At 42.2% G+C, this 26812-nt stretch overlaps 1 protein-coding gene across 1 annotated transcript in view; it reads right to left on the bottom strand.

Moving 5' to 3' along the window:
* Positions 1 to 24968, bottom strand: part of LOC139740097 (transient receptor potential cation channel subfamily M member-like 2) — a 191763-nt gene extending 166795 nt beyond the window's left edge. The window contains exons 1-2 of the mRNA XM_071650683.1: positions 24765 to 24968; positions 5361 to 5470 (exon numbers count right to left, since the gene is read on the bottom strand). Of these exons, the coding sequence (XP_071506784.1) occupies positions 5361 to 5461 (101 nt within the window). The 5' untranslated portion in view covers positions 5462 to 5470; positions 24765 to 24968. The remainder of the gene's footprint in view (positions 1 to 5360; positions 5471 to 24764) is intronic.
* Positions 24969 to 26812: the final 1844 nt, after the last annotated feature.

Below are 26812 nucleotides of genomic sequence, written 5' to 3'. Positions count from 1 at the left end.
TTGTGCGTACTTTGAAAACACATGCTAAAAAAGTAATGATTAAGAATAGGTTATATATATATATATATATATATATACATATATATGGGTCAGAATTTTGAACGATGTACAATTGAGCCAAAACAGGGCAAAATTTAAAAAATAGGAAATTCTCCAAATCATTTATCTTACCTGAAATAGTATAACTCAAGCTTTAATATGAACCCAATTATACTAGGATTCTCCCAGAGGAACAAGTTTTTATTCACCGCGGAAGTTTACCATGTCCAGAGCAGCGAACGTCCGTGAGGAATAGTACTGCACATACATATGAATACCATTTAACATAGTTTGCAAAGATCTGATTCAGTTCAAAATCGTACCGAAATATCTTAAGGGACATGTGTATGTGTTGGCAGAATATTAAGCTTGTACTCTTAACCTGTTCGTAATGGTAGAGAACTGATGATTTAAACCAAATTCGTCATTTCTGTTGAAATATTGCTCTTCTGCTAAACACTTTCTCCACTTTACGCGCAGTTTACAGAAACTCAATATTTTGACCTCTCATTTCACTATCCCATACTTTAATCCTCACTCTCAAATAACCTACCTTTTTAAGATATATCTGATCTAGGCAGTCATTATAACCCAACAAACATAGCATACTTTCATCACGGAGGTTCGTATATAGCTCACGGATGTTCGGAACAAACAAGATATTGAACAATGCAGCTCTCTTGAGTTGGAAACGCATTCTACTCACAACAAACAGCAATTTCATGTCGAGAACAAACTCCTCTGCAAAATCCTGAATAGATATTACCAATTCTCGATTATAAAAGCTTGCTTATCTTCTCATACTGAGGAATCAAAGAAAACACTTTTTCCATCTCTCGTAAATGAACGTACAAACGTACATGAAATCTGAGTGACATAGTCCATCCTTGAGAACGAATATATTATCAAAATTTCGTTATCACGAAGTAAAGATTCAGGTCCTAAATTTGTTATCTAAAGTCTACAATGCAAAATTTGCTTATAACGAACATGGGCAAAGCTAAATATGACAAAGAATTAACTTTGAAAAACAAAAGGAATGTGCTCCATTATAGAAATACGAAGTTTAGCTTGGGAGGGCAAACGAATACGTTAGGAAGAAATCCCTCTGCGTTTGCTCCTTGTGTTACACACTGTTACTGAGGAGAATTTGTGTTATTACATTAGTCAGAAATGATATTAGGTTCGATATTGCGAAGTTTCGTCATAACAAGACACAGTAAGTCCATATAACTTGGATGGATGTTTGTGACTTCAATATTATATAATATGGTTTGTTATAACAAACATTTTGTAGCTCGTCATTTCGGAGGCTCGTTATTCATATAGTTTGTCAATCCAAAAATTGATACAAGTTCGTATAATCATGAAGCTTTTTTATTCGGTAAATGATAGGAATCTACGAAGGTTAATTGAAAGGTTTATTAATTGGAACATGAAAAATCAGGTTCACTTATCCAATTGTAGAGAAACAAGTTATCAACCACATCCTCCAAATTTCAAAACCTCATGATAACCGTTTTCACCTAAACGAATATCAGGCCCATTCCAATTTTAGAAGAACGGACCTAAATATAATGAACCTTAATATCTAATTTTCGGACTAACAAACTTTCGGAATAAGAACATTTTTAATAAGAAACCTCCTGAATTAACTATGAACATTTTTTTTTTCTTTCATTTTCGGAATAACAAATCTTTGGACATTCGGAGTATAGAATCTTTGGAAGAGCGAACGTATCAAAGTGCAACCTTAAACCTATTCTTAATCATTACTTTTTTAGCATGTGTTTTCAAAGTAAGCACAAAAGCACAAACAATTTGACGATCTCTCTGTCTCTTAAATGTAAAATGAAAAAAAAAAATCTCGGAAAGAATTACAAATTAAAATTGCTTTTCATTGATGAGTATAAAAACACCATGTCATGATAAGCGGAGGATTTGCGTGTTTTCATCAGACAATAATTGCATACTGCATTATTTTTGTTCGCTTGTGACGGCATTTCGATGAATAAAAAAATAAGCAAAAAAAAAAAAACTTCTCCAGAGGAATTTGGTATAACGGGAGTGCACTGGCAATTCTTTTCTCTGTGTGTTGGAGCTCGATCCCTTCTCTGTTTCTTCTCATTTGCATTCAACTGCTTCCACGTCCTTTTGAAACTTGTCCATTTCTTCTTCAACACATGCCCATTACAGACTTCTTCCGTCATTATCCTGAATGTGATTGCGTATCACTTTTCGGATTTGTTTTGTTTTGTTTTGTTTTTGTTTTCTGTTTGGTCGCAGCATATTCAGGCTACTTAGGGAATGAGAGAAAAATCGTCGTGAAGAGAAAAATAAGAATGAATTGAGGCATTTAATATCATGACAATTACAGCGAACATCCGTCATGGAGACCCAAACTGGATGTGTTCTGTTTGAGACAGCAGCTACCATACTCAAAAGATAAACACTTGGAGCATCTGTCACTAAAAAGTGGTACTGTTCTTCTTTCTCCTACTATGTAATCCATTGACTTATTCTACCAACGAACATCCGTGACCAAAACGTTTTCCATTTGTTATTACAGGCAGATTGAGTGCTGAACGTTATTCACTTCTGGGTATGAGCGAGTCGGTGATTTGGTAATATTTTCAAGTAACATTAACTTAATGTGCAGTGATATATTTGTAATTATCAGAAATTTCCTTTCTCGGACAGAATGTCCGTGAGCGAAACTTTCAGAACCTGTAACAGTACAAATTGTCTCCACAACCTCATTAGAAAGAAATTTAAACGCAAAGAAATTTAAATGCACAGAAATTACAGATTACGCAAAATTCCATTTTCCTATAACTTTGTTTTCAGTGTTAAGCTGTTTTTTTATAATTAGAGGGAAAACAAGGGTAAAATTGTGAGTAAATTTTCAACTGTTTGTTCATCATGATCACATAACGCCTTAAAAATTCTGAAACTACTGTTCTAAACTCATTGTTTACTTTGTAAAACTTTATTTGTCGCTATTGGAGCCAAAAGTTTTAAAGAATACAGGACACTTTCGGGACAAGATATCCCCATCGGTGGGATTGCACACGTCACGGACGTTCGCTGGAATTGTCACGGACGTTCGTTCTACTACTAGGGTCATGTTCCAGGACGGATAACTAATCGGCAGAGAGTACCTAGCCTTCCTAACTCTTTCAAAAATTTGAAAAGGTATTGTCAATGCAAATTATAAGAAATTTGACATCCTTACAACATATGCATTGCTCAGAGGGGGATCAGGAGGTGAATTTTCAGAGAAAATATTAATTATTTGCTTGGTTTTCGGTGAATTGTATGGTCCAAAAACTGCGGACGAGCCTCTGTCCGCTCCAAAAATGACATGCAGCTCCTCGGCTAGAGAGCCAAAGGTAAAATGTACCTTCGCCATCAAAGCAAGATGGTGTCCCACTCGAAAACGTTTTAATCATCACGGACGTTCTTTTTTACTCGGAGGTTCGTCTAAAAATATAATTTCGCTTCCTATTTGACAAAGGATGGACAGAAACTCAAACAAACATATTATCGTGTGGCTAGATATTAGTTGATTACGACTCAGAACAATATCGCCAATAACGTTTAATGCGCTACGATCTTTATCAGAAAATAGCAGAAGCACGTCCGTGACGAAAACTGAGTATAATTTTGCATGAAAGAATGTTACGTCCCATGTACAGCCAGCAGACGTACAATTTTTGCAGGATATGTTCATTAGGTGGAACACCAAATTTTCGCATACATTACAGTTGGGACAACAAAGTAGAATTTGCAGCGGCGATAGAAATAAAAGCATCACGGACGTTCGTCTGTTTAGGGCTTTGATATTTCAATTGTTCTCTGTAATTTCATACGTGCTCATAAAGTTCTTATAATTTTGTGGTACATACCCATGATATGTCAGATCCAGAACATGGTCAGATATTAGATGCCATGTACCATAAAAAAGGCATATCATTAGTTTGACAAACAAAAATTATTGTGAAAATAGCGTATTTACCGTATTTTTACACTTTAAGTCCTTGTCAAATATAAAATATCAGGCAAAAGTCAACCAAACCATACATTTCCTGAAAGGAAATTTATTAATCTTTGAGATGACATGAAAAAATCTGGTTTCTTAGATCATCCTGGCGTGTTCTAAGGGAAAGAATGTCATAAGGTGCGAAAATTGGCAATTGTACATCGTTCAAAATTCTCACCCATATATATAAATACATACATATACATGTACCATGTCTATATAAGTACACACACACAGAAAAGTAACGCATTTTCAAGTCCAACAGTGATATTTATGCATATTGATACCAAATTCTCGATGCATGCATACATCTTTTTCAGGGTCGAAATGAATTATGAGAATAAACAAGATGACTCTATTCTCTGAGAGAAACATTATTCTATGACTACTACCTTTGTAGTCAGAGAATAGAGTCATCTTGTTTATTGTCAAAATTCATGTTGACCCTGAAGAAGACGTGCAATTGTATGCATGCATCAAAAATTTGGTATTACTGAATATCACTGGTGGACTTGAAAATGGAAAATTTTTCTACTTTGTCATCTCTTATATATAAATATAAATAAATATGCATATATATATATATATATATATGGGCCGTGACGCAAGAATAGGGCCCTTAGCGCCGCTGCGCGCAAACGCAAGAAAAAGGCGCGGAAGTTTGACAAAGCAATACGCACAAAACAGATCAACTAGCTAACTGTGCGACGCATCAAAAAGTGACAAGATTTGGACAAAACATGGTTTTTTGAATGTCGTAATTGGGGCACTTAGGAGTGGAGTTTCAGAAAAAGGTTTGCATATCTACATACGTCAGAGTTCCTTCTATAACGTTGAGGTGAAAACTCATTTTCGGTATTTAATGCCCTAAGGGCCCTTTTTTTGCGTCACGGCCCATATATTATTTCTACTCTTCCTACCAAGTCATATCACCATTCAACATTTCTACATGGAGCTACAGTTGAAAACACAATTTTTAGCCCCAGTTCATCTTTGACCTTGAGGGACTTGAAAGGAGTACAACTGACTATAATGTTTGGGAAAATTTGTGGCAGTGTAAAATGTATGAAAAAAATGAAGCAATACAGTGAATATAGAAACCACAAAATTGAACAAATCATTGAGAGGTTAAGATTGGGAACACGAGTGAATATCATGATATACAATGTATGTGTTGAGGAACTATACATTATTCAAGGACAAAGGGAATTACCACGCTCATAATGAAAAGCATGCACTCATTCATCCAATACTGGGACAGACACACAATTAAACTTACTTTACTTTACTGGTGTTGGCACCATCACCATTCTCAGAAGGTGGCTGTTGGACTGTAACCATTTTCAGACTTTGGTTCAAAGCATCGCCATCACCTGCCATCACATCGTCCTGACAGATCAAATAACATGTAATATAGTGTTACTTGGGATTCTAACTTTTGACAAAACCTCTAATGCCAAGTAGCACTGTTGTTCCATTTGTAAGGAGTTGATTTAAATCTAATTTAAATACCCTCAAGTCTGGGAGGAAGTGAATTTGCATATGAATTTAGTCGGGTTGGAGGCATCCCACATGCAGGTGTTGGACAGCTATTGTTTCCCGGCATAGCTAAGTTTGCAGCAGCCAGCGTAGGTATAGGCAGGCTCACAAGAAGTGAAGCTGCCACACCCTGTCTTGCCACCAGACTGACCAGACGCTGCAGAGCCTTGTCTAGCAGTGATGCCACAACTGGGGTGTCCAAGGCCCAACTGTAAGTTTCAGTTTGTTTTATTTATAATTCTGTAGTATGGATAATGGCTGAGTTTGCTCAGATAGTAATTGTTATTGTATAGTTAGAATTCTGGCGGTAAGCCGTATTCTATAATTATTGATACCCGGACAGTTTAGAAGCCCCTCCTTATTGTCTGCAGTTGTGATATGAATACAGTTTAAGTTAACTCAAGAAAGCTGATATAGGGTTTTCTGTTTGTATTCGAGTTTGATATGAAGAGGACTGAAGATAATTGTAAGGTAAAAGAGTAATTTTGTACAGTGTAGTATGTGGGATTATGTCCCCGCGTAGTGAATTGTAATGATGATGATGCTGTAGATTTAATTGTCTGCTGTATATTTTGAGATTAGGGTACATTTGAGAGGCCCTTGTGATATTTCTGTATTTCTTATATAAATGGCTAAAATAGGCTGTTTGAATGTATATATAATGCCCTCATTATGTTTGTGAGTTGATGACGGCAACAAGATGAAGGCGTTATAGAAGTTGATATTGTAAGACAGTTGTCCTGTGAGATGTTGTTTGTAATATTTTTCCAGACGGCTGTTAAGGGTATAGTGGAGCTTCGTCCAGATAAGCTCACACAATCACCGGGTCGAGACTCCACAGGTGTCTCCCGTTCAGCCGCTGCCTGACCCGTTGCCCGGATTTCCCTCGCCGAGTCCGAGACACACCCCCTCCACAATAACGCCGGTTACACGGGGCTGGATCCGTCGCCTTCGCTGAACCGCGGTCAACCGGTCGAAGGAAGTCGTTGTCGCCCCGACACATTCTCCAAGCACTTCGCGTTCGCCGTCTCCAAGGACGCAAGGCTGTTGTCGCATACGGAGAACGCCGATTCGCGAAGCAAAGTCAGCATGACAACATTCCCCAGTATTAATGATAAACCGGAACCACAAGTGTATTAAACTGAACTCTGAATGCTGACCGACATTATGGTCAGGGATATGATTTGTTGTGGCAAGCCACATGCCCACGCCGTCTCATATTTATGTCAATATTGTGAGAAGTGCCATGGTACTTGGTTACTTAGTTTATAAGTTGAAAGATGAATTTTGAGAGTTGTTAGTCCAGGACTTAGAAGGTTGTCAGTATTTGATATATGGGATAACAGTCATTTAATCTGTGAGATATGTTTAAGCTCTGAGCTCAGAAGACTATTATATTGTACGACCGGATGTATGATTTGAAGACTTGATTACACTTTAATAAATGCACACATAATATCAACGGTACTTTATCTCTTTTTATATTTCATTTCGGGTGATCAAACTGCCTCATCTAGACCAATAAGCTAGTTCACGTGTAACACACTGTGACAATTTGGGGGCTTGTCCGGGAGTTGTTTGATCATAACTTTACCTGAGTTTTGATGTATAATTGAAGGACCATTGTACTGACGTATTTTGTGTGTAACCATTTTCTAAGTTGCAGTTAGCAGAAGGGCTCTTGCAAGTACAGCTGGCCTAGCGGAACCACGGACACGCCAGTGCACCATCACTGCTAGCATCCGGCATGCATCGTTCCCTATTTTACATTCCACATAATTTTACATTCCATTTGATTCAAAGATAGCAGTTTCAACACAAGACAGTGAATTTGAGATGGAAATAAGCAAATATGAATATGAGGAATCTACTAAGAAGCAGATGTAAATTTAAGAATAATGATATTCATTTTCACAATTAGACTGCTTAAAAACTTTTAACTTGTCCATGGGTGCCACAGTTTGATATGCTTTGTTCACCCTGCATTAGGAAATGATTCCAACAAAGTTGCTTAAAATCCAGCAATAAATCCTTTTAAAAAATGAAGGATTTGGGACAGACGGTCTTTTGGAACACGAGACAACAAAGTAAATGACATAAAGAACCTATGTACTTATCAAATTTTGCCCTTTTATGTATTCAGTCATAGATCCTTGACTTTTTCATGAATGTAACGTGTATATGACACAGGATCATAAGAATCAGGACTAATTCTATTATCTACGAGGTAAAAACCATCCGTCCGCTTTCCTAAACAGTATGCTATTCCCCTCGCGTCGCACGCGCGTGCCGAGCTATATGCAACAGAAGACTTTAGCGTCCACACCTACCTCCCCCCGTGTGCGGGCCCCACGGCGTCCACCCGTACGCCAGCCCGCTCTTCTCTAAATACTGCAGAAAAAGACCCCTAACACGGGGAGAGGGGAAGGAGGGTGGGGAAAGAAAGCGGACGGATGGTTTTTACCTCGTAGATAATAGAATCAGTCCTGATTCTTATGATCTACATCAGTAAAAACCATCCGTCTGCTTTCCTAAACAGTATGCTAGACCAACACAGAAAAGGGAGGAGCGTTAAAACTCACCAATTAAGAGGTAGGTCTAGATGTCTCGGACGCCGAAGCCAAGGCCGCACCAGAAAAGACCGCTTCGGACGCCGGGACGTCCCTCAGATAATAAGAGATGAATGAGTTGGCCGAGGACCAGTACGCTGCCTTCAGAATGTCCTCCTCACTGACACCAGCAAACAGAGCCCACGATGCGCTGATACTCCTTGTATCATGCGCGTGGGGTAGATCTGGTCCCGTAAGGGCTTCCGGGCCTGCCACCTTGATGGCGTTAACTATCCATCTCGACACCGAATCCCGAGAGGCTGGTGAGTGAGGCTCCTTGCAGATCAGAAAAAGCTGATCGTGTTTCCTGAAGCTTTTTGTCCGGTCCAAGTACCATTTGAGGGATTGTACTGGGCACCACACTTTGTCCTCGGGAACAGACGAAAATGCCGTCAACGGACTAATGAAAATCTCCACTGGCTTCGTGGAGCTCGTTTGGTTCTTGGCAATGAACGTGGGGCTCCTCCTGGATCTTCTCCAACACCTGGGGAATGAGGGCGATCAGGGGAAAGGCATACCCCCGAATTCCCCCAACCCCCCCCCCCCCCCCCCCCCCGGGAAAGGAGAATGCGTCCACCATCCAAGCTTCCGGGTCCCGGGACCGGGCGCAATAGAGCCGGAGCTGGTGGTTCAGACTGGAGGCAAACAGATCGACCTGAAGGGGGCCCATGGTCGTCTGTAGCCATGCAAAGACCTCGCGATGTAGCATCCACTCGGATGGTAATTCCCAGCCCCTGGAAAGAAAGTCGACAATTAGATTGTCCTGCCCCGGCAGGTAAACTGCCACGGGGGAAATCGCCTGTACCCTGCACCACCTCCAGAAGTGGGCCGCCAGGGCATTGAGGGATATGGAGTGGGTACCTCCCTGTTTGTTGAGGTAAGACGCCACCGTGACATTGTCGGTCTGAATCAAAACCGTCCTGCCGACAAGGGCTGCGTGGAAGTGTCTGCACACTAACATCACGGCCCAAAACTCAAGCTGGTTGATGTGCGGTAGACCTGGGAGGTGAGCCCAATTCCCCGAGACCATGTTCCCGGTGCACACCACTCCCCACCCCAACAACAACGCATCCATCGTTACCGTTATCGAGGGCAGGGGCGCTCTGAGGGGCTTGCCCTGGTTGAGGAACGGTCAACCATTGGACTAAGCAAGCCCGGATGCGATCGGAGACTAGGATCGACGTAGAAAACGGATCCGTGTTCGGTCTGTACGCCTGCAGGACGTGAATTTGCAACGGCCGCATGTGCAGGCGACAGTCAGGAAGCACGTCCACCAAGCTCGTGAGATACCCCAAAAACTGGAGCCATGTCCTCGCGGGGGCAGCCAGCCTGTTCCGCAGGGACCTTACGGTGGCTAAATTCGTCCCGACCCGCTCCGGAGTAGGACGAGCCAGCTGAATCGGCAAGTCGATCTCGGCCCCTAGGAATGTAGGGAGGCGGGTCGGTGTCAGCGCAGACTTTTCCCAGTTTATAAGAAAGCCTAGGGATTGCGCAACCGAAAGGGTGAAGTCCCGATGTGCCATCAGCAAATGAGGGCTGCTTGCGACTATCAACCAGTCGTCGAGATAGCAGAATACCCTTATCCCTCTTTGCCGCAGAAAGGCGGCGACCGCCGAAACCAGTCTTGTAAACAGACGGGGGGCAGACCTTAACCCGAAGGGGAGCGCCCTGAACTGATAGACCCGTCCCGCGAAGGTGAAGCCTAATAGCCTCCAACACGGGCGGGCGATCGAAACATGATGGTAAGCATTGGCTAGATCGATGGACGCTGCCCAATCGTCGGGCCGTAACATGGGTAGAATCGAGGCCAGAGTTTCCATGCGAAAGTGCACTGGCTGGATGAATTGATTCATGGCCTTGAGATTCAAAATCATACGAAACTTCCCCGAGCGTTTGGGAACCATGAACACCGGTGAGAGGCACAGGCAGAAGTGGACTACCATCCGCTCTATGGCCTGCTTCTCGAGGAGCGCGGCAATTTCACTGGCCATATTGGAACGGAAATGCCGCGCGCCTGGAGGGGAGAGGGCCCTGAGCGAGCCGCCCGGGAGCGGGTCGGATAGGCCTATCACGAACCCGTTCTGGACGACGGAGAGCACAAATTTGTCATCCGTGATGGCGGCCCAGGCCGGTAGGAACGCCTGCAGGTGGCAACCGACTGGGCCCGGAGGACCCAACGCTCGGGACAAGAAGTCAAAAGCTCTGCCCATTTTTGGGGGCTCCGCGGTGGGACTTAAAAGCCCCCCGACGTCGACCCCTGGAGGGCTTCGACCGCGCTGCCCCCTGTTACCAGAGGGGTGCGGGGTCGGTCCGGGCACTGTGACTGTCACCTGCCGTCCTGCAGGTGGGCGGGCCAGGTCAGCCCTCTGCATGTTCCTCTGCCCACCTTGGCGGGGCTGTAGGGACCGGGCGGCCGTTTCGTCGGCCCTCTTTCTGTAGGCACACTCGTCATCGAACACCTGGATGGCTCGGCCTGCAAAAAGGTAGGGCCCGTGGAAAGGGATGGAAGTCCCAATCTGGTCTGCATCCCGGGGCGGGAAACAAATGGCCTGCAGGGCCATGGTACACCTGCAGCGGGAGGCATAAAGTGCCGCCCTGGATGCCTGTGACCACTGGGCCTCCGATATGGCCAGGAGGATGGACATTAATTCCTGTTTATCCTCCGGGGAAACCTGGCATTGATCGGCCTGGGTATGGAGGTTAGCCACGGACCCTCCATAGGCCGCCAGGCGCATGGCTGTACGAGCCAGTTCGGCTACCCTGACCCATTGTTTGTCCCTCTCTCTGTACTCCCGACCCCGCAGGGGGTTTCCGCCGGGTTTCTGGTCAGCGACACGGAGGATCTCGGGGGAAAGGGATTCCAGGATAGAAATTTCTGAAAATCCCTGTGGGGGAACTGAAAGTCCCTCCGCTAAGCTGCGGGGGTGCGGAGTTTCGGCTCCTGCGCGACCCGGGCACATTCAGCCTGGAAATCGGCTATCAAGGGGATGCCGCTACCCGGGTCGGGGCGTGATTTGAAGAGCAGGGAAGTCTGCGGCTCCGGTTGTGACCCATCACCCTGGCCGGCCGCGTAAAACTGCGGCATATATTTGCGCAGCAGCGCCTGGGCTCTGTCCCCTACTTGCTGCCCCGTGGAAACGGGCTCGGGGTCGTTGACTATAAGGACTGACCCGGAGAAAGATGACTCGCTATCAAACCCGGTATCCGGTGGGTAGGAGGGCGGTAGCGGGAAGGATTCCCCCCGGCATAAGGAACACCGGCCCTAGGAAGCGGGGACTGGGGCTCACGGCTACGGGAGGAGCCAGGCCTAGGGCCCGGGGAAAAACCTGGGGCCTTGGAAGAGCCCGCCAGGGGAAAGGGATCTGAACCCGCAGGAGGAAAAGTTTCCTCCCCGGGGGGAGCCCTGAGGGCTGCGGGAGCCTGGGGACGACGTCCCTGGGTAGAGGCCGGGCCTGGTCCAAAGCCTAGGGTGCATCCCGGGGCTCGGAGCAAATCCGCGGTAGGATGCGGACCGGGGGAATTCCCAGATCCTGGGACCGCGCTTCCCGCGTGCAAGGAAAAGCCCATCATCTGGGCCGCACGGTGGAGCAGGTCCACAGGGTTGCCGGCGTCCGGGGCGGCGGCGGGAACCTCAGGCGCGGCAGGGGCCCGCTTAGGCGGCGGGGGCCCGCTTAGGGGGCGGAAAACCCGTGGCTATATCCCCTCGGCGTTAACGGCTCAGGCTGGTCCCACGGAATAACCCTGGACCCGTCACCTGCGGAGCAGGGAGCCTGGCTGTAACGACCGCCTGGGGTTGAGGCGTTATCCCACGCACCTCCCCCTGATCCCGCTCCAGGGCGAAGCCAACCGGGTCCTGGGACTGGGGGTTTAGCCCTAAATTCGAGTCGAATGGTAGCTGGCGCGAATCCGAATCTGTACGCGGGGCGGAGCCGACCGGGTTACGGAATTCGGGCGCGTTACCGTGCTCCACTTCCAGCCGCGGGGCGGTGCCCACCGGGGCCTGGGAGGGAGCCTGGGCCTGTGGAACCGGCCGCAGGGCGCGGCCAACCGGGGTCCGGTTCCAGCCTATGGCGGTTGGAGACCGCTCTTCACTCGAATTCTGGAGCCAGCCTCTATTGGCCGAAGCTATCATCATCAGAACTAGACTCGTTATAATCTAACGGTTCCGATTCTAGATCCAAGAAGTCCTGAGAAGGACTGGGGCACAGAGTGATGGCCGAGTTGGAAAAAGAACCCGAGGCCTGGCCCCTTGACTTACCCGCTGCCGCTTTCGGAAGAGAGGGATGTTTTTCCAACCAAGCTGAAAGCTTGGCCCACAGTGCATCGTCCCACAAGACACAAAATTTGCAAGGATTAGCCTTGCTGGAAGTCCTGTGACGAGCACACTTCCGATGTGTGTCCCACAGCGGCAAAATTTTATGGCATTTGCCACACTTGAGAGTCATCATAAACCTGGAAAGAGAAAATATAAGTTAGCACAAGGTAGAAAATAATTCTAGAGTGCTAAAACAACAAAAAAGGTCCCTAACAAGACCCGTCCGGAAAGGGGGAAATGTCCGAAAATAGGTACAGTCCCCACACACGGCAACAAAGAGTGATGGAAAAGTACCGGGAAATTTTGGCTAAAAAGACCCTAAAAAAATCACTCCGGGTGGAAAAGGACTGAGCAAGAACTGAAATCAGGGTGCTCTGGTCAAAGAATGAAAGCTATGTATAAATAAAAAACCAAGAAAGAGGCTATAATTACACAGCAACGATAGGTGGTAAGGCTCATGTACAAAGTATATATGGCAAAAACAGCGCCAACTAAGACAAAAACGAGCCGCAAAAGATTTGAAAATATCACTTCACGAAATGATGCAAACGAATCAAAATTATAATCAAGGCGATCTATAACTACTAATACACAGAATAAAAGGAAAGATCCGACCTGATTGCAGCTGAAAAAGCCGATCACGAGAGATCTTAAGAGAGCAATCTCCAACACAAGCAGTGGCTACATCGCTGCGAGCAAGAAGAGGAAGAGCGGGCTGGCGTATGGGTGGACGTCGGTGGGGCCCGCACATGGGGGGAGGTAGGTGGGGACGCTAAAGTCTTCTGTTGCATATAGCTCGGCACGCGCGTGCGACGCGAGGGGAATAGCATACTGTTTAGGAAAGCGGACGGATGGTTTTTACTGATGTAGATCACCTTCTCACATTCCTTGGCACAGATTAAGTTTCATGATCTCAAAGCCCTTGTTTTTTTTAATTCTGCCTCTCAGTGATCGTGCAGTTCTATACTTTAGTTGACTTTGGCTTGAGAATATACATAAAAGTGGTCATATTAATGTTGGGTGAGGGTGAAAAATAGAAATTGACACAAGGTATATAAAGAAATCCATGCTTGTTACTGTTAATGTGATGGCATCTGGCAAAAACTTTCTGATCAGCTACAGAGAGAGACAAAGAAAGAATTACTGTACGTAATAAGGCGTGACAGATTTTATCTCACGAGCGTTCGCCCGCGTCCGGCATGCCTTCTTATCTGTTAAGTAGCCAGCTTGGCACGAGCTTGGCATGCGCCCATGCCGTCCGCGTTCCGGGAACGCCAGCTTAAAAGTCTTTTGTTTAGTGCCTTTGTTTCGAACACAATAGCGTCAACTTCACTGCACCCAATCGACCACGAAGCCATCGCTCCATGTAGCCAGCGTTCGGGAACGCCCGGATTAAGTCTTCCCTTTGTCTTGTGCTTAACACTTACACAGTTGATTTCATGGAAGCTTAAAAAACGGACAAACTAGCAAACAAATGAAACCACGAAAGGCATTGCACTATTACGCGTTAGTAACGCTGTGATTACCTTAATTTGCGTCGATGAGAGGCGTAATCAAGAAGTATCTGAAATAGTATCCGAAATATAGTATTTGTTCCCCTTACATGAGCGTGAGACCACTCTTGTAAGCAGCTTCTCAGGTGAAGCAAAATGTGTGTAATGAAGTGACAAGTGTATAAGAAAAACATTCACAATAGCTAGGTAGATTGACGGAAACTTGACACCCATGGCCGTGCCAGCCAGGCAACAAGCTGGTGGAAATTTCCAGGAACTTCAAAGCAGGTTTGCCGCCAGGCAAAAACCGCAGGGTAAAGGAATTTGCGTACGCGCTGAATGGGTCGTAAACATCGTGTCAATTGCATGGGGCCTGGGAGGGAAGAGGGGCTATGTATAGTACATGTATTAGTAACCCTGTGCTGTGTGTGATACGTGCATGCTGTTGGAGACACGTGCTGTAGTTGGCGAGAGCTAGCTGATGAGAGCTCCCTGCACCTGAAACCAAGGAGGTACCAGGCGAGCTCGCCTAGTACCTCCTTCCTGAAACCAGGGAGGTACATACACATCTGGCTCTGCTGAAACTATGGAGCTTTAGTACAGTAAACCTCGACATTGCTTAAGTCGACACGATAAAAAAGTCCCGATTTCTGTCTTGTTATTCCTTGAAAATTTCTTCGTCTTAGTCGACATTTATAAGTCCACAACTCGCGTAAGTCGACCTGATTTTTTAGTGCCAACTGAGCTGAAATACGTGTTTATTCCCTCGTCTAAGTCGACATAATTTTTCGCTCAAAATCTTATCGCCATTCTCTTAAAAAAGAATAAATTGTTTTCCCGCTCTGATTCGCTGTATTTCTAATCGGTAATTCCCTAGTGTATGGCGTGGTAGCGTTCGCGCCATGCGTCCATATTGTCTTGTACGCCAGAAATGAAAGGGCATACATTCATTTACATTGGAGAATTACATGTAGTTGGCTACCCAAAGCAGTTCACTTTCCCCCTTTTCTGCTCGTTATTCTCAAAACGCAAAAACTTTGTACACATAAAGGTCCTAGTAGAAAATCATTATCAGAACATGAAATACACGTGTAGGTGTTTCTGTTTATCCGAATATTCTAACGTTAATTATTCCGAAGCGTTAATAGAAACCTGGGCCCGTTTTTAGAAAATTAATCAAATGCAACTACATGTAATTAAATGCAGCTGAAAATTAAATGCAGGTGTATCAAATCACGAGCAACTTTGCACATAAACGCAAGTGCGTTGCTGCCAAAAGGCTTGCGTTTGATATAGTATGAAACTAGAAAATAGTTGTATGAACCTGAAACTCAATTGCGTTGAAACGCAACTCTAAAAATCAAATGAAGTCCATCAATCACGCGCAACGCTGTATTCACACGCAAGAGCGTTGCAGGGAAGACTTGAGGTTTTCGTAAAGAAACTATAGAGAAACTGCGTTTAAAAGCATCTCTTAACATCTACGGAGGTGCGTTATTGTTGAAAAGTCTTGCATTATTTTGTTTGTTTTTTCGTATGCAAAATTAAAAATTAAACGCAGCTCTGAAAATCAAATGCAATTGTAAGTCCATGTCATCACGCGGAACGCTGAATAGACTTGCGTTTGATATACGAAACTTGAAAATTGTAGGGAACTTCTTTAAAACTCAGTTGCGTTTCAACGCGATTCTAAAAATCCAATGCAAGTCCATCAAATCACACGCGACGCTGTATTTAAACGCAAGAGCATTGCAGAAAAGACATACTTTTTGTACGAAATTATAAGAAACTGCGTTTAAACGCATCTCTAAACATCTACGGAAGTGAGTTATTGTTGAAAAGACCTGCATTATTTTTTACTTCTTACGCAAAATTAAGAATTAAACGCAACCCCCAAAATCAAATGCAAGTCCATCAAACACGGAACGCTGAAAAGACTTGCATTTCATAATCATCCGACACTAGAAAATTGTAAGAAACTTAAACTCAATTGCGTTTAAACACTAATTCTAATAGTCAAATGCAAGTCCATCAAATCACAAGCAACGCTGTATCTAAAACGCAAGAGCGTTGCAGAAAAGACTTGCGGTTTTTGTACGAAACTGAAAACTGCGTTTAAACGCATAAAAACTATAAACCGAAGCGTGTTATTGTTGAAAAGACTTGAATCATTTTTTATTTCGTAACGGAACTTTCGCCATGATTGAACTTAGTCTGCACTAGCAGGGGAAAGACATCGCAACATTAACACGTTTCAAACTACCGAAACGCATCGTGCTTCACGAAATGTCGATGAAAAAAATTGTAGCAAATTATTGTTACTGTAGTTCGCTATTCCGAAGGTTTAAATCTCAGTCCAAAGTTAAATAAGTTCGACGATGGAAAGATGTTTATCTTTACGAAGGTTAGTAATCCGAAAGATGTCGTTTCCGGATTAACAATTTTTCTTGTTTTTATTTCAGACTGGCCCGCGCCGTACAGAGCGGTAATGTTGCGAATCGGAGCGCGAGAACAATTCATTTTCAGAGTATGGCAATAGAAATGTAAGCAAGAACAAATAAAAATATGGCGACTTAGGGAAGGAAAATCACACATCCTCTTTCAACTCAGTCGGCACTGAAAAATTATCTCGACAGAATCATACGAATTCACACGCATATCTTCACAGCAACGCACTTCAATTTAAATCGCAAATTTGCATGCACTTTGGGGAATATGCGTTTGTTTTTTTCATATCAAATTTAAAACGTACAGTGTCTAGAAACGGGTCCATGTTTCGGATCCCGCTCTTTCAAAAGCTCTCAAGATTTTTGTGTTTTGTGCATTGCCGTTACTAACTTCGCGTATATGTGCTTCTTTCGCAATAAAACTCGAATTAAGATGTACACAGCGATAGAGGCTCAGCTCAGTAGATACTTGCCTCCAGTGACAATATTCTTGTGTACAACAAAAGAGTTTGTGAGCCCATTAGCGTAATGTCTATTCATACCTATACCTGGTGCCCGATCGATACTTTCATTGTTTGATGGCACATGGTATTGTAGTTGACCATGGAAAGGGGATACTGTCATAATAGGCATACAGCTTGACTGTTTCCGCACAGGAGGAATACCAACCTGTCCATTCTCAAGTCGACCTGCAAAGAGAATCTCGCTTTTGAGCATTTCAGGCTCTTGGAGAATTATGGGAGGAACGGGTTAAGAAAACTCATTTAAACTATGAATGTAATTATCCCCTTCCCTGGTTATGTAATGGGCTGTTTAGAGCTCATCAGTGAAGATTGAAAGTAAGCCTACTTTTTGCAAAGCGTATTATAATGGCAACTTGTGCAACAATAATTAACCTGGCTATTTGTTAACTGGCAAAATGTAATGTTTGGGCTTATTTTCTTATAGGTCAGCAAGACGATATGCGGATTCCGTAAAGTTCTGGGTAAAACCTAATGTCCTGAGAGAAGACTTACTAATTTACCCGCGCTTGGAACGGATAAGTCTACCGACTCTCACCAGGAAAAATTTCTTCAGTACTACATACAGTGCTAGCCGTATATAGTGTATGATAGGTTATCTTTATAACAGGCGGGAAGGACGGTGCATCTTCTACAAATGATTTGTCTCTCGTGGAAGAAAACCCGTCTCCTTGCGTGAATTTTAGCTCCTTTTTCAAGCTTGCGGGAAACGCGATGGATGGACCAAACGTAATCACAAAGCGAGGAACATCGTTGTGAACATAAAAACTGAGAAATATGCAAGAAACAGTAACGGTCATTTTCATCTCTGTCTGCAATTAATTATTCCAAAATTTCGTTAATCACATAGAATGCAATTAAGTTCGTTTTGATGAATATTCAAGAACACACACACACACAAAATAAAAAAGTTATTCCGAAAGTTCGTGAACTAGAAAACGAAATGCCTTAATCTTATTATATTTTGTTAGGATATAATTATATTCCACTGCTTGAAACGCAGTGAAGGGGTGGGGGTCATAAAGCTGTTCGTAAAGATACGAACGACTTACGAGTGACTGATGATAAGTTCTTGTGCTGAATTATGGAAATTCTGATAAGTATAGCACATCAGAACTGATCACCAGTCGCTCGTAAGTTGTTCGTAACTGTACAAACAGATTTATTAAACGCCCCCCCCCCGTAACACAATAATGTGATACTAGAAAGCTTTATTGTCATGCTGAGTTGAGTAACCAAGTCAGTGGTACTTCATATTTTATGCAGTGTTTCAAAGTGACAGATTATGAGAAAGATATGTATCAATGTTACATTCGTGTATATACATTAATTTTGATGGTTTATAGTACTGTTGTACATGCAATTACCATGATCTCGGCAGACGACTGACCAGCACCAATTGTCTCAATTGGCTTTCCTATGCTTTTTACGTCGCCTACAGAATGGGTATCCTCTGGTCCTTTCAATTCAGGTATTCATAATTGCTTATAAAGCACCCTCTTTAGTTTTTACAATCGGAAGGGAATAGCAGCAAGAAACATCCTCGTTTAAAAGAGGCTTTTCTTAATAGCAGGTATGCCCTTTTTCTTCTGCTTCCCTTGTTTTGGGGCAGCAATAACAGCCATGGAGCTACAAGCAACAAAACTTGTAGCTCCTTGCTAAAGATGCACCCGACACACAGAAGCGCACCGACGTATTCATTTTGCGGCACGGACACAAACACACCGAAGTTCACATCAGGCTGCCGTATTGGTCGATGATAGATACCGTCTTATAATTGGATGATTTTCTTTGACTCCTCATATAGAATGCTTTCGCCTTATGAAGTGACAGAGGAGGAGCGTAAACGCCGTCGTGCGTCGCTATAAAGAACGACTGCTGTATTGTTTCGTTTAGGGAAAGAATCAGGTTGTGAGCTTGAACGGAAACAGAACCTGAATTTTAAGAGATTGTCATGGTTTTGTTTGTTTACTTGTTCGTTCGTTTGTTTGGTTGTTCGTTTGTTTTTGCTTTTTAGAAAGTGAACTACTGACAATAGCGTACAAATATTCGTATTTAAGGTTTAAAGGGATGTGGAATTGGATTATGTAAAGCTAAAAGCCGCGTTTACACATGTTCACGGCAACCACGGCAGTCACATTTCAGGCCATCACGGACAAAATGGGACGGACGTGAAACAACGCTGTGAGACGAGATAGGCAAATGTGACAGGCCGTGATTGCCGTGGATGCCGTGTCACATTCTTAAACTGTTAAAAAAAAATTGCCACGGCAGTCCCGGTGCTAATGAGGAATTTAATTTTGTATGCCTTGATAAAATGGGATGAATGCAATGAAACACGACGGCACGTAATAGACCCTAACAAAACTTGGAGGCGGTCCGCAGCGGGACGGGACGGAAAATATTGATAGTCTATAGCCTGATCAGACGCCGTGAGAACAACGTGTGATAGCTATAGAAGTTCGCCGGGGCGAGGACTGGAACGATCCGAACAAGACTTAGAATGCGAAGGTGGGGGGGGGGGGGGGGGAACAGGAGAATGTCTCAACTGCATATACTAGTATACCCACAGCGCACTGCATCTCAGGCAAATACAACTTGGCCGCCGGGAACATGGTGTAAACGTAGCTTTAGAGTCTGTAGAATCCACATTTATATCTATATATATAGGCATAACTAAAACTTGATTTCTCGTGACTCTGACACACTTTGACAGACTTTGACAGATTTCTGTGCACAACATGTACATGTAATATTCAATTCCACACACATACACACACACACACAAAAGATCTTCGACCTCCTAGACCATTCTCCCGCCCATCATTCTCTCTCTGCATCTTTTTCTGTTGTTATTTTGTTCCACCTATGGGGATGTATTCTATGTTCGGCAATAATAGCGCGTTTCATCGTGTTTTGTTTTGTTTTGTTTTATTTCATTTTTAGATTTAGATCGGAAAAGCAATATAGACGGGAGGTAAAATTCTTGAAGCAACTATACAGTTTCAATTTTTAGTTTGACATCGTTCTTATATTTTGATGTTCGTTGCACCTGTAAGGTTCTTGTAATGCGAAAGTTAAATAAGATTCGCTATAATATTCTCGAAAATTCCCTCTGCCGTATTGATATTCGTTAATGTGAAAAATAAATACGATTCATTAATCCGAAACCGCACGAATTTTGTGATTCTAAGGGTGCATTTATCGGGATATTAAATTAATTACGTTACTCTGAAAACGAATAACACAACTTGTTCCTTTTAATTTCTGGGATTAACAAAACATCAGAAAGCAGAGCTTATTTAATTTTCGGATTTTTAGTCTGGCATTGGGGGTTAGTAGTTCGGAAAATAAGTATGGAAAATCTTTGAGGCAAGAAAATAATTTGAATTCCTATTATGGCATCGTTATTTCCTTTGCCTTATGTTCATTATTCCGAAAGAAGAATAAGGTTCGTAAATCCGATGGTTCTTTTTGCTGAACCCGCAAAACACGCAAATTTGATATGCCTTATGTAATGTGTTAATCCAAAATTGTATTAGGGCTCGTTAATACCATTTGTGGCATTATTCCGAAGGTTCGTAAATGTGAGAATGAATTACGTGCATGGTACGAAACTTATGTCATTTTTGGCTAAAAGAAAATTAAAAACGCCGAATCTTTTCATGTGACGGGAATATATGGGTTTATTTCTGAACGTGACATCGTTTACTTCTTTGCACGATATTCATCATTCCGGGAAAAAAAAAAATATTCAGATGGTTCATTCATCCGAAAATGGAAAAAAAGGTGGGTCGTTTATCTGTAAAGAAATTATCATATTCGTGGTAAGAAACTTCGTTTTCGTATCAGCTATATAACGTCCGAAATTTCGAAACTTATATAAAAAAGAAAAGCGAACCTTCAGCATAATAACAAACTTTAGCGAATCGTAACAGTTTTTTTTTAATCAATCGAGCAGTGTGGAATAACAAATCCGACATTTGTTTTAGCATGGTATTGAGCAGAATGTTACTGCTATTCACTTCCAAAAGTAAAAGCAATTATCTGACATTTATTCTGGCATCTTCTGGAGCCGAATGTGATTGCTATTTACTTTCGAAAGTAAAGCAAATATCCGACATTTATTTAATCACCATACGGAATTGAATATTACTCTGATTCATTTCCGAACGTCAAAGGAAACATTCGACATTTATTTTAGCATCTTCCGGAGCTGAATGTTATTGCTATTTACTTTCGAACATAAAAGCAAACATCAGAAATTTATTTTGTCATCATACAGAGTTGAATATCATTATTATTCATTTCTGAACGTCAAAGCAAACATTCGACAATTATTTCACCATCTTCCGGAGCGGAATGTTATCCTTATTCATTTCCGAAGGCAAAATCAATTATCTGACATTAATTTAAGCACCGTACGGAGCTGACTCTTACCGTTATTAATTTCCCAAAGTATAAGCAAACATCCGACATTTATTTTAGTATCATACGGAGTCGAATATTACCGTTATTCATTTCCAAAATTAAGAGTAAACATCTGACATCTATTTTAGCATCTTACGGAGCCGATTGTTACCGCTGTTCATTTTCGAAAGTAAAGGCAAACATCCGACTTTTTTGGTGGCCCGATCGTACCAAAATCTTCATTTCTGAAATTTCGGTGGCCCGACGCGCGTTTTTGGTGGCCCCGTAAGTGTCGAGCCTTGACTAATGTCATCGAAAAGTAAACCAGAATGCAACTTCTCGCTTGTGAATTATTGCTTGTGAATAATCGCAAAACTGTGGCAAAACTTTTGGAATACCAATCCTGTTCATGACGCTTGGAAACTGCGAGTCGTGAGAATTTTGCGAACTCGTGCAATGTTACTCCGTAGCGTATGCGAGCATGTGGAGTCGCAATCGTTTAACTGTCTGAAGTGCGCGATTTCTCTCACTCGTTTTTGCCACGCGATTTATTTTAACTTGCAAGAACGATGTGGAATTCTGGCGTCCACCGTGAATTGTGCACTTGCCGGCGCAAATTGTTCTTTTCAAAGGTGAAGCCGTGCGCGGAAAGCACGTGGTTGGGATAATCCTTGCGTTCCTAAAGCGGAGAGGAACGCCATGAATGCGACTTGTGAGCAAGCCCGTTCTATTGCGTCCAAGGAACGCCCTCATTAGGCTGATGAATAGAGGGATTAAACCCCCCATTCTGCACGCAGGAGGAATAGGGGCGTCCCCTAACAAAAGGAGGAACGCGAGCATTCCCCACGCGGCCGAACGCTCGCTATATTAAATCTGTCACGCCTAAGTGCTCACAAGAATGGTCCTCCCAAGTTCAAATACAATTTTCTTGACTTTGACTAAAAGTACGAATGGAGTAGTGCAGTTTACAACCTCCTGCACAAATTTGCAAAGTTTTTGATGAATCTGTTACTGATATAGTGAATGCAAATGTTTATTTGTGAAGGTGGGATAAAACATAAAAGATAAATGTAAACAGTGTGGGAACTAGAGAAGCACTCTGAGAGCGCAGACCTCCGCCAAGCATGCAGCTCATTTCCATCACTGATCTTCTTCTTCCATAGAGATATCAGTGATTTCCACCAATACGTACTTATACTTCAAGCTGAAAGTGTTTATAATAGTGTGCTGAAAGTCTCCCGATTTCCCAATATAGAAGCCTTTGTTATGTCATAAACCCTCAGCTGCACAGCGCGCCTAGCCCTAGCAGAAACTAGAGCACGCACTTTAGCGCGTGCATGCAAACCTCAGATATGCACAGCCTGAACTCCCAAGTTCATTGACCCTACCTGCCAAAATATCAAAAATCCTTCATAAATTCCCCAAAAATTCTCGGATCACTTCCAAAAGTTAATCGTTTGTTACTTCTATTATTCTAAACCTTTCCTGCAAGTTTCATCCAAATCCATTCACTACTTTTTGAGTTATTTTGCACACGGACAAATGAACGATCGAACGAACAAACAAACCAGAGGGAATGAAAACATAACCTCCCTTGGCGGAGGTAATAAAGAAATGTACGTTAGTGATGGTAATTCATCATGTACATTATGTGATTGTATTCTTTTTTTCTTAGGGGGTGATTGCAAGTGATTTTAAGCTTCCGATGTAATGTAACATGTGTTATTTAAAGTTGATATATTCAAGGTGAATTTGAGAATTTTTTTATAAATGAGATTTTATAGCTTTGTTTACAGATTAAACATATTCAAATTCAAGAAATTCTCCCTTCGAGATGTTTTCACTGCAACTGACGGAAGAATTTCTTGAATTTGAATAATTACGCAGTACCCGCTGCATGCTATAAGGATTAGAACCAACACTTGCTGTCGGGTGAAAGCTCAGTGGTCTAGTGGAGATGACGCCTGTCCGGTGATCAGGTCGTAGGTTCAAATCCTGCTTGATTATGTATGCCCATGATTTTTTATCATGGCTACTACTAAAACACTGATCAATTCAGTGCTTATTTACGTTGATGTAGGGCGATTTGTCAATCAGTTACAGATTCAACATACTTGGATTTTTGCCACTCGTATGTACCACCAAATTGCATATCCCACAATTGAAAATCATTTACCTTTAATTCATGGGCGTGTGTATGTGTGTGTGGGTGTGTGTGTGTGTGTGTTGTGTGTGTATGTGTGTATCTTAGTGTTTCGCTCATCACCTGATTGTGTATGTCATAATTAAAAACACATGGTATACAGCATATTAACAAGGGGCACTATTTATATGCACTTGGTTCAGGTTATACTTGTACGTGATGTAAAAGCAAACCATGCACCTAAATACACACAAGAGATGCAATTATTCTTACACCTTTGATCTGGTTAATGATAATTCCACAATTGATATTTTCATTCATGTTGCCGTCTTAGTATGTATTCTTAAGCGCGTGAAATTAACTTATTATTCTTTCACAGTTTTATCAAATAATTATGAATATATGTATGTGTGTATATGATTATTGAGTATTGTTTCAATGTAAAAATGACATTTTATATTTAATTGTATACACAGCTGTATGTCACTCTGCAATTCAGCCACTTGGCTGCCATGGCAGTACAGTAAAAGTGGATATTTTCACGCGCTAATTTTTCGTGCTTGACCGGGTAAGAAGAGTTTCGCATGTTTTTATTTCCATGGAATGAAGACATCACGCACAGGAACATATGGCAAGCAAAAATATTTGTGTGCTTTTATTATTCGCGATAGTTTCTGGTTGCGCAAAATGAGCGAAAATTTCAACACCGCAAAAATTTCCACTTTTACAGTTTTGTGAATAAACTAGATTGAATTGACTTGAATTGAACTGAACTCATGTCAGACCGCCTTACAAGACAATGATTATTTCACCCTGCACCATGAAGACTAATTGCTTCATTACCTATGTGGCCTAATTTAGGTGGGCACTAAACACTCAGAAGCACAAATATTTGGAGACTTAGATGATACACTTTTTGTGAAGATTGGAGCCTCCAAAATGCCTAGTGATTGTAAAGAGACAAACCTGCTTCCAGACATCTGTGTTATGGAAAAGTTTGTATAAACTGCTGCTTCTTGAACTGTCGGTGCCTTTTGAACTTAATATTGATAAGATGCATGAATACAAAATACAAAAATACACCTCATTACTAAAAGGGCCTGGAAAAAATGGACATGATGCAACACTTATTTGTCTAGAAATTGGCTCAAAGGGCTTTTTGTCTCAAGATAATTACCTGATACACGGTAAATGTATTACACTTACGTCTAATGTGAGGTGAGGTGGTAATTCATCTTTCTGCTTATTTTCCTCCTTGCTCTTGTCTTTTCCTCTCTCCTCTGCCCCCTCATCTTCTCGAAACTTGACAAGGAAGTAGATCAATGGAGGGAAAATGGTGCACAGCCATAACTGCAAAATGAAAAATTTCAAACGACAGCTATATGTAAAATTTTCTTCCAGCGGCTATAATTAAGACATACTCAGGTGGGACTTTCAAGGGAATATACCTCAAATGTCAAATTTGAGGTAAATTACCTGTGTCAAACTCACAGTGAGTACCATATATCAGCGAGACGAAATAGTGAGAAAACAAACGCCGACTTTATAAATCATAAAATATGAAATGATACATGCATAGCCAGACGTTAATTTATCTTCCCAGCTCGTCCCCCCCATAGCTTGTAATCTTGATTGCAGCATGATTCGTACCAAATTATAGATTAAGCCCATGCAGTTTTGTACTATTCAAAATTCACCAAGCAAGACGTAGACCAGCTCATCCATGGGTTTATTTGTACACTGGCGCATGGCAACACTGCAGACATTGACACACATCCACATGCACTATGATCGTAAGTACAGTACGTAGAAATTCACATACGCACAGTTAGTTCCACGCAAATTCACTTAACTGAGAATACACATACATTCGGTCACTCTTGACATCCATGCAGTTACTCATACAAGAGTGCAAAGTAAAAAAAAAAAAAAAACAACCTTTTTTTCCTTGCTAATTTTTTTATTTCTCAAAAACCTGAGAAATTGTGACATTTGGCAGGCCTGAGTCAATGGATGCTGCCCATTCGTTTGATTTTAGAAGTGGAAGGATCTTGGCCAAGACTGTCCATTTTGATGGGGAGTCAGCTACTACATGTTCCTTCAGTCTTTTTAGGTTTAAACGTGCCATGTGATACCTGCCAGTCCAATTGGGGGTCAAAAATACTGGGGAAACCACAAACTTTTGCCCTTTGGGTATTCTTTTTATGGCTTTTTGCAGATTCATGTTTCTATCTCCTGAAGTAAGGCTGTTCACTTTGTGGTTCTTTTTGCCGTTTTGTTTTTCTGTTTATGCTTGGGTGGACGTATGCCTTTCTTACTTTTGGAGCATACCCTTTCTGAACTATGGACAAAATCAGTTTGTCTGACATTACTTAAATCCATTGTTGGGCAAATTTTTGCAGTCTACCTCCTACCTGGGTTTGCCCTACTTGTGTACTTTGATTGTCACAATCTGAAGGAATGGCACCATGATGGTCTTTTATGGGGACAGAGTCCTGGCCCTTGGGAGATCTGAATGGTTTCCCGCTGTATCCTCTTCTCTCTTTGTGAGTGTAGAAGGAGACATGTGAGAACCCACCTGGGACCCGTTTCATAAAACTTGTGATCAATAACAAGTTACGATTATAGTTGTTAAAAGCTCAAATCCTTGCATCTGACTGGCTGAGGGCAAATTTGTCATAGAAATGTGGCAGTTGGGGAAGGGTTACATGTAGTCTACATGTACAGATCTACAAATGACAGGGAACATAAAATAAGTGGGGCTGATATGTATCATCAATAATAAAAAACATCTCATTTAAATGTGTGTTACACGATCTTTGGTCGAGTTGATTGTAAAATCAAATGCATTCACTTTATTTACAAGATGCACTAATTAATTTGATCAATTAACAATGTGCATTAATTCTCATGAATGATTTGCAAAGTAACTTTTTCTAATACACATGTAAATGATTGCATGGAGACAATTATAACTTTGAACTTTAGCAATAATTTGAAGCCTTACCTCACTGACTACTTGATTCACACAGTGTTCTCTAGTTTGCTAGTTGTTAAAGCCTTCTGTGTTGCATGTTTCACTTTCCTCATTGTGCTGGAAGGATAGTCTCTATGATAACAGCGTTTGTTCTGCGTTTCGTTTGTTTTTGGGTTTTTTTACAAATATTGCTTCCAAAGTTTTTACACCGAAGTTGCCGTGGTGGAAGTCAGTTGCGTTCTTTCTAACTATACTAAATGCTCTCTCACAGGATGCA

This window comes from Diadema antillarum, unplaced genomic scaffold (genome assembly GCF_040938485.1).
Source record: "Diadema antillarum isolate AM-2024a unplaced genomic scaffold, OU_Dant_1.0 seq00000835_RagTag, whole genome shotgun sequence".
Classification (NCBI taxonomy): domain Eukaryota; kingdom Metazoa; phylum Echinodermata; class Echinoidea; order Diadematoida; family Diadematidae; genus Diadema; species Diadema antillarum.
Note: the sequence above shows the minus strand (reverse complement) of the source record. Positions and strands in the feature narration are given on the sequence as shown.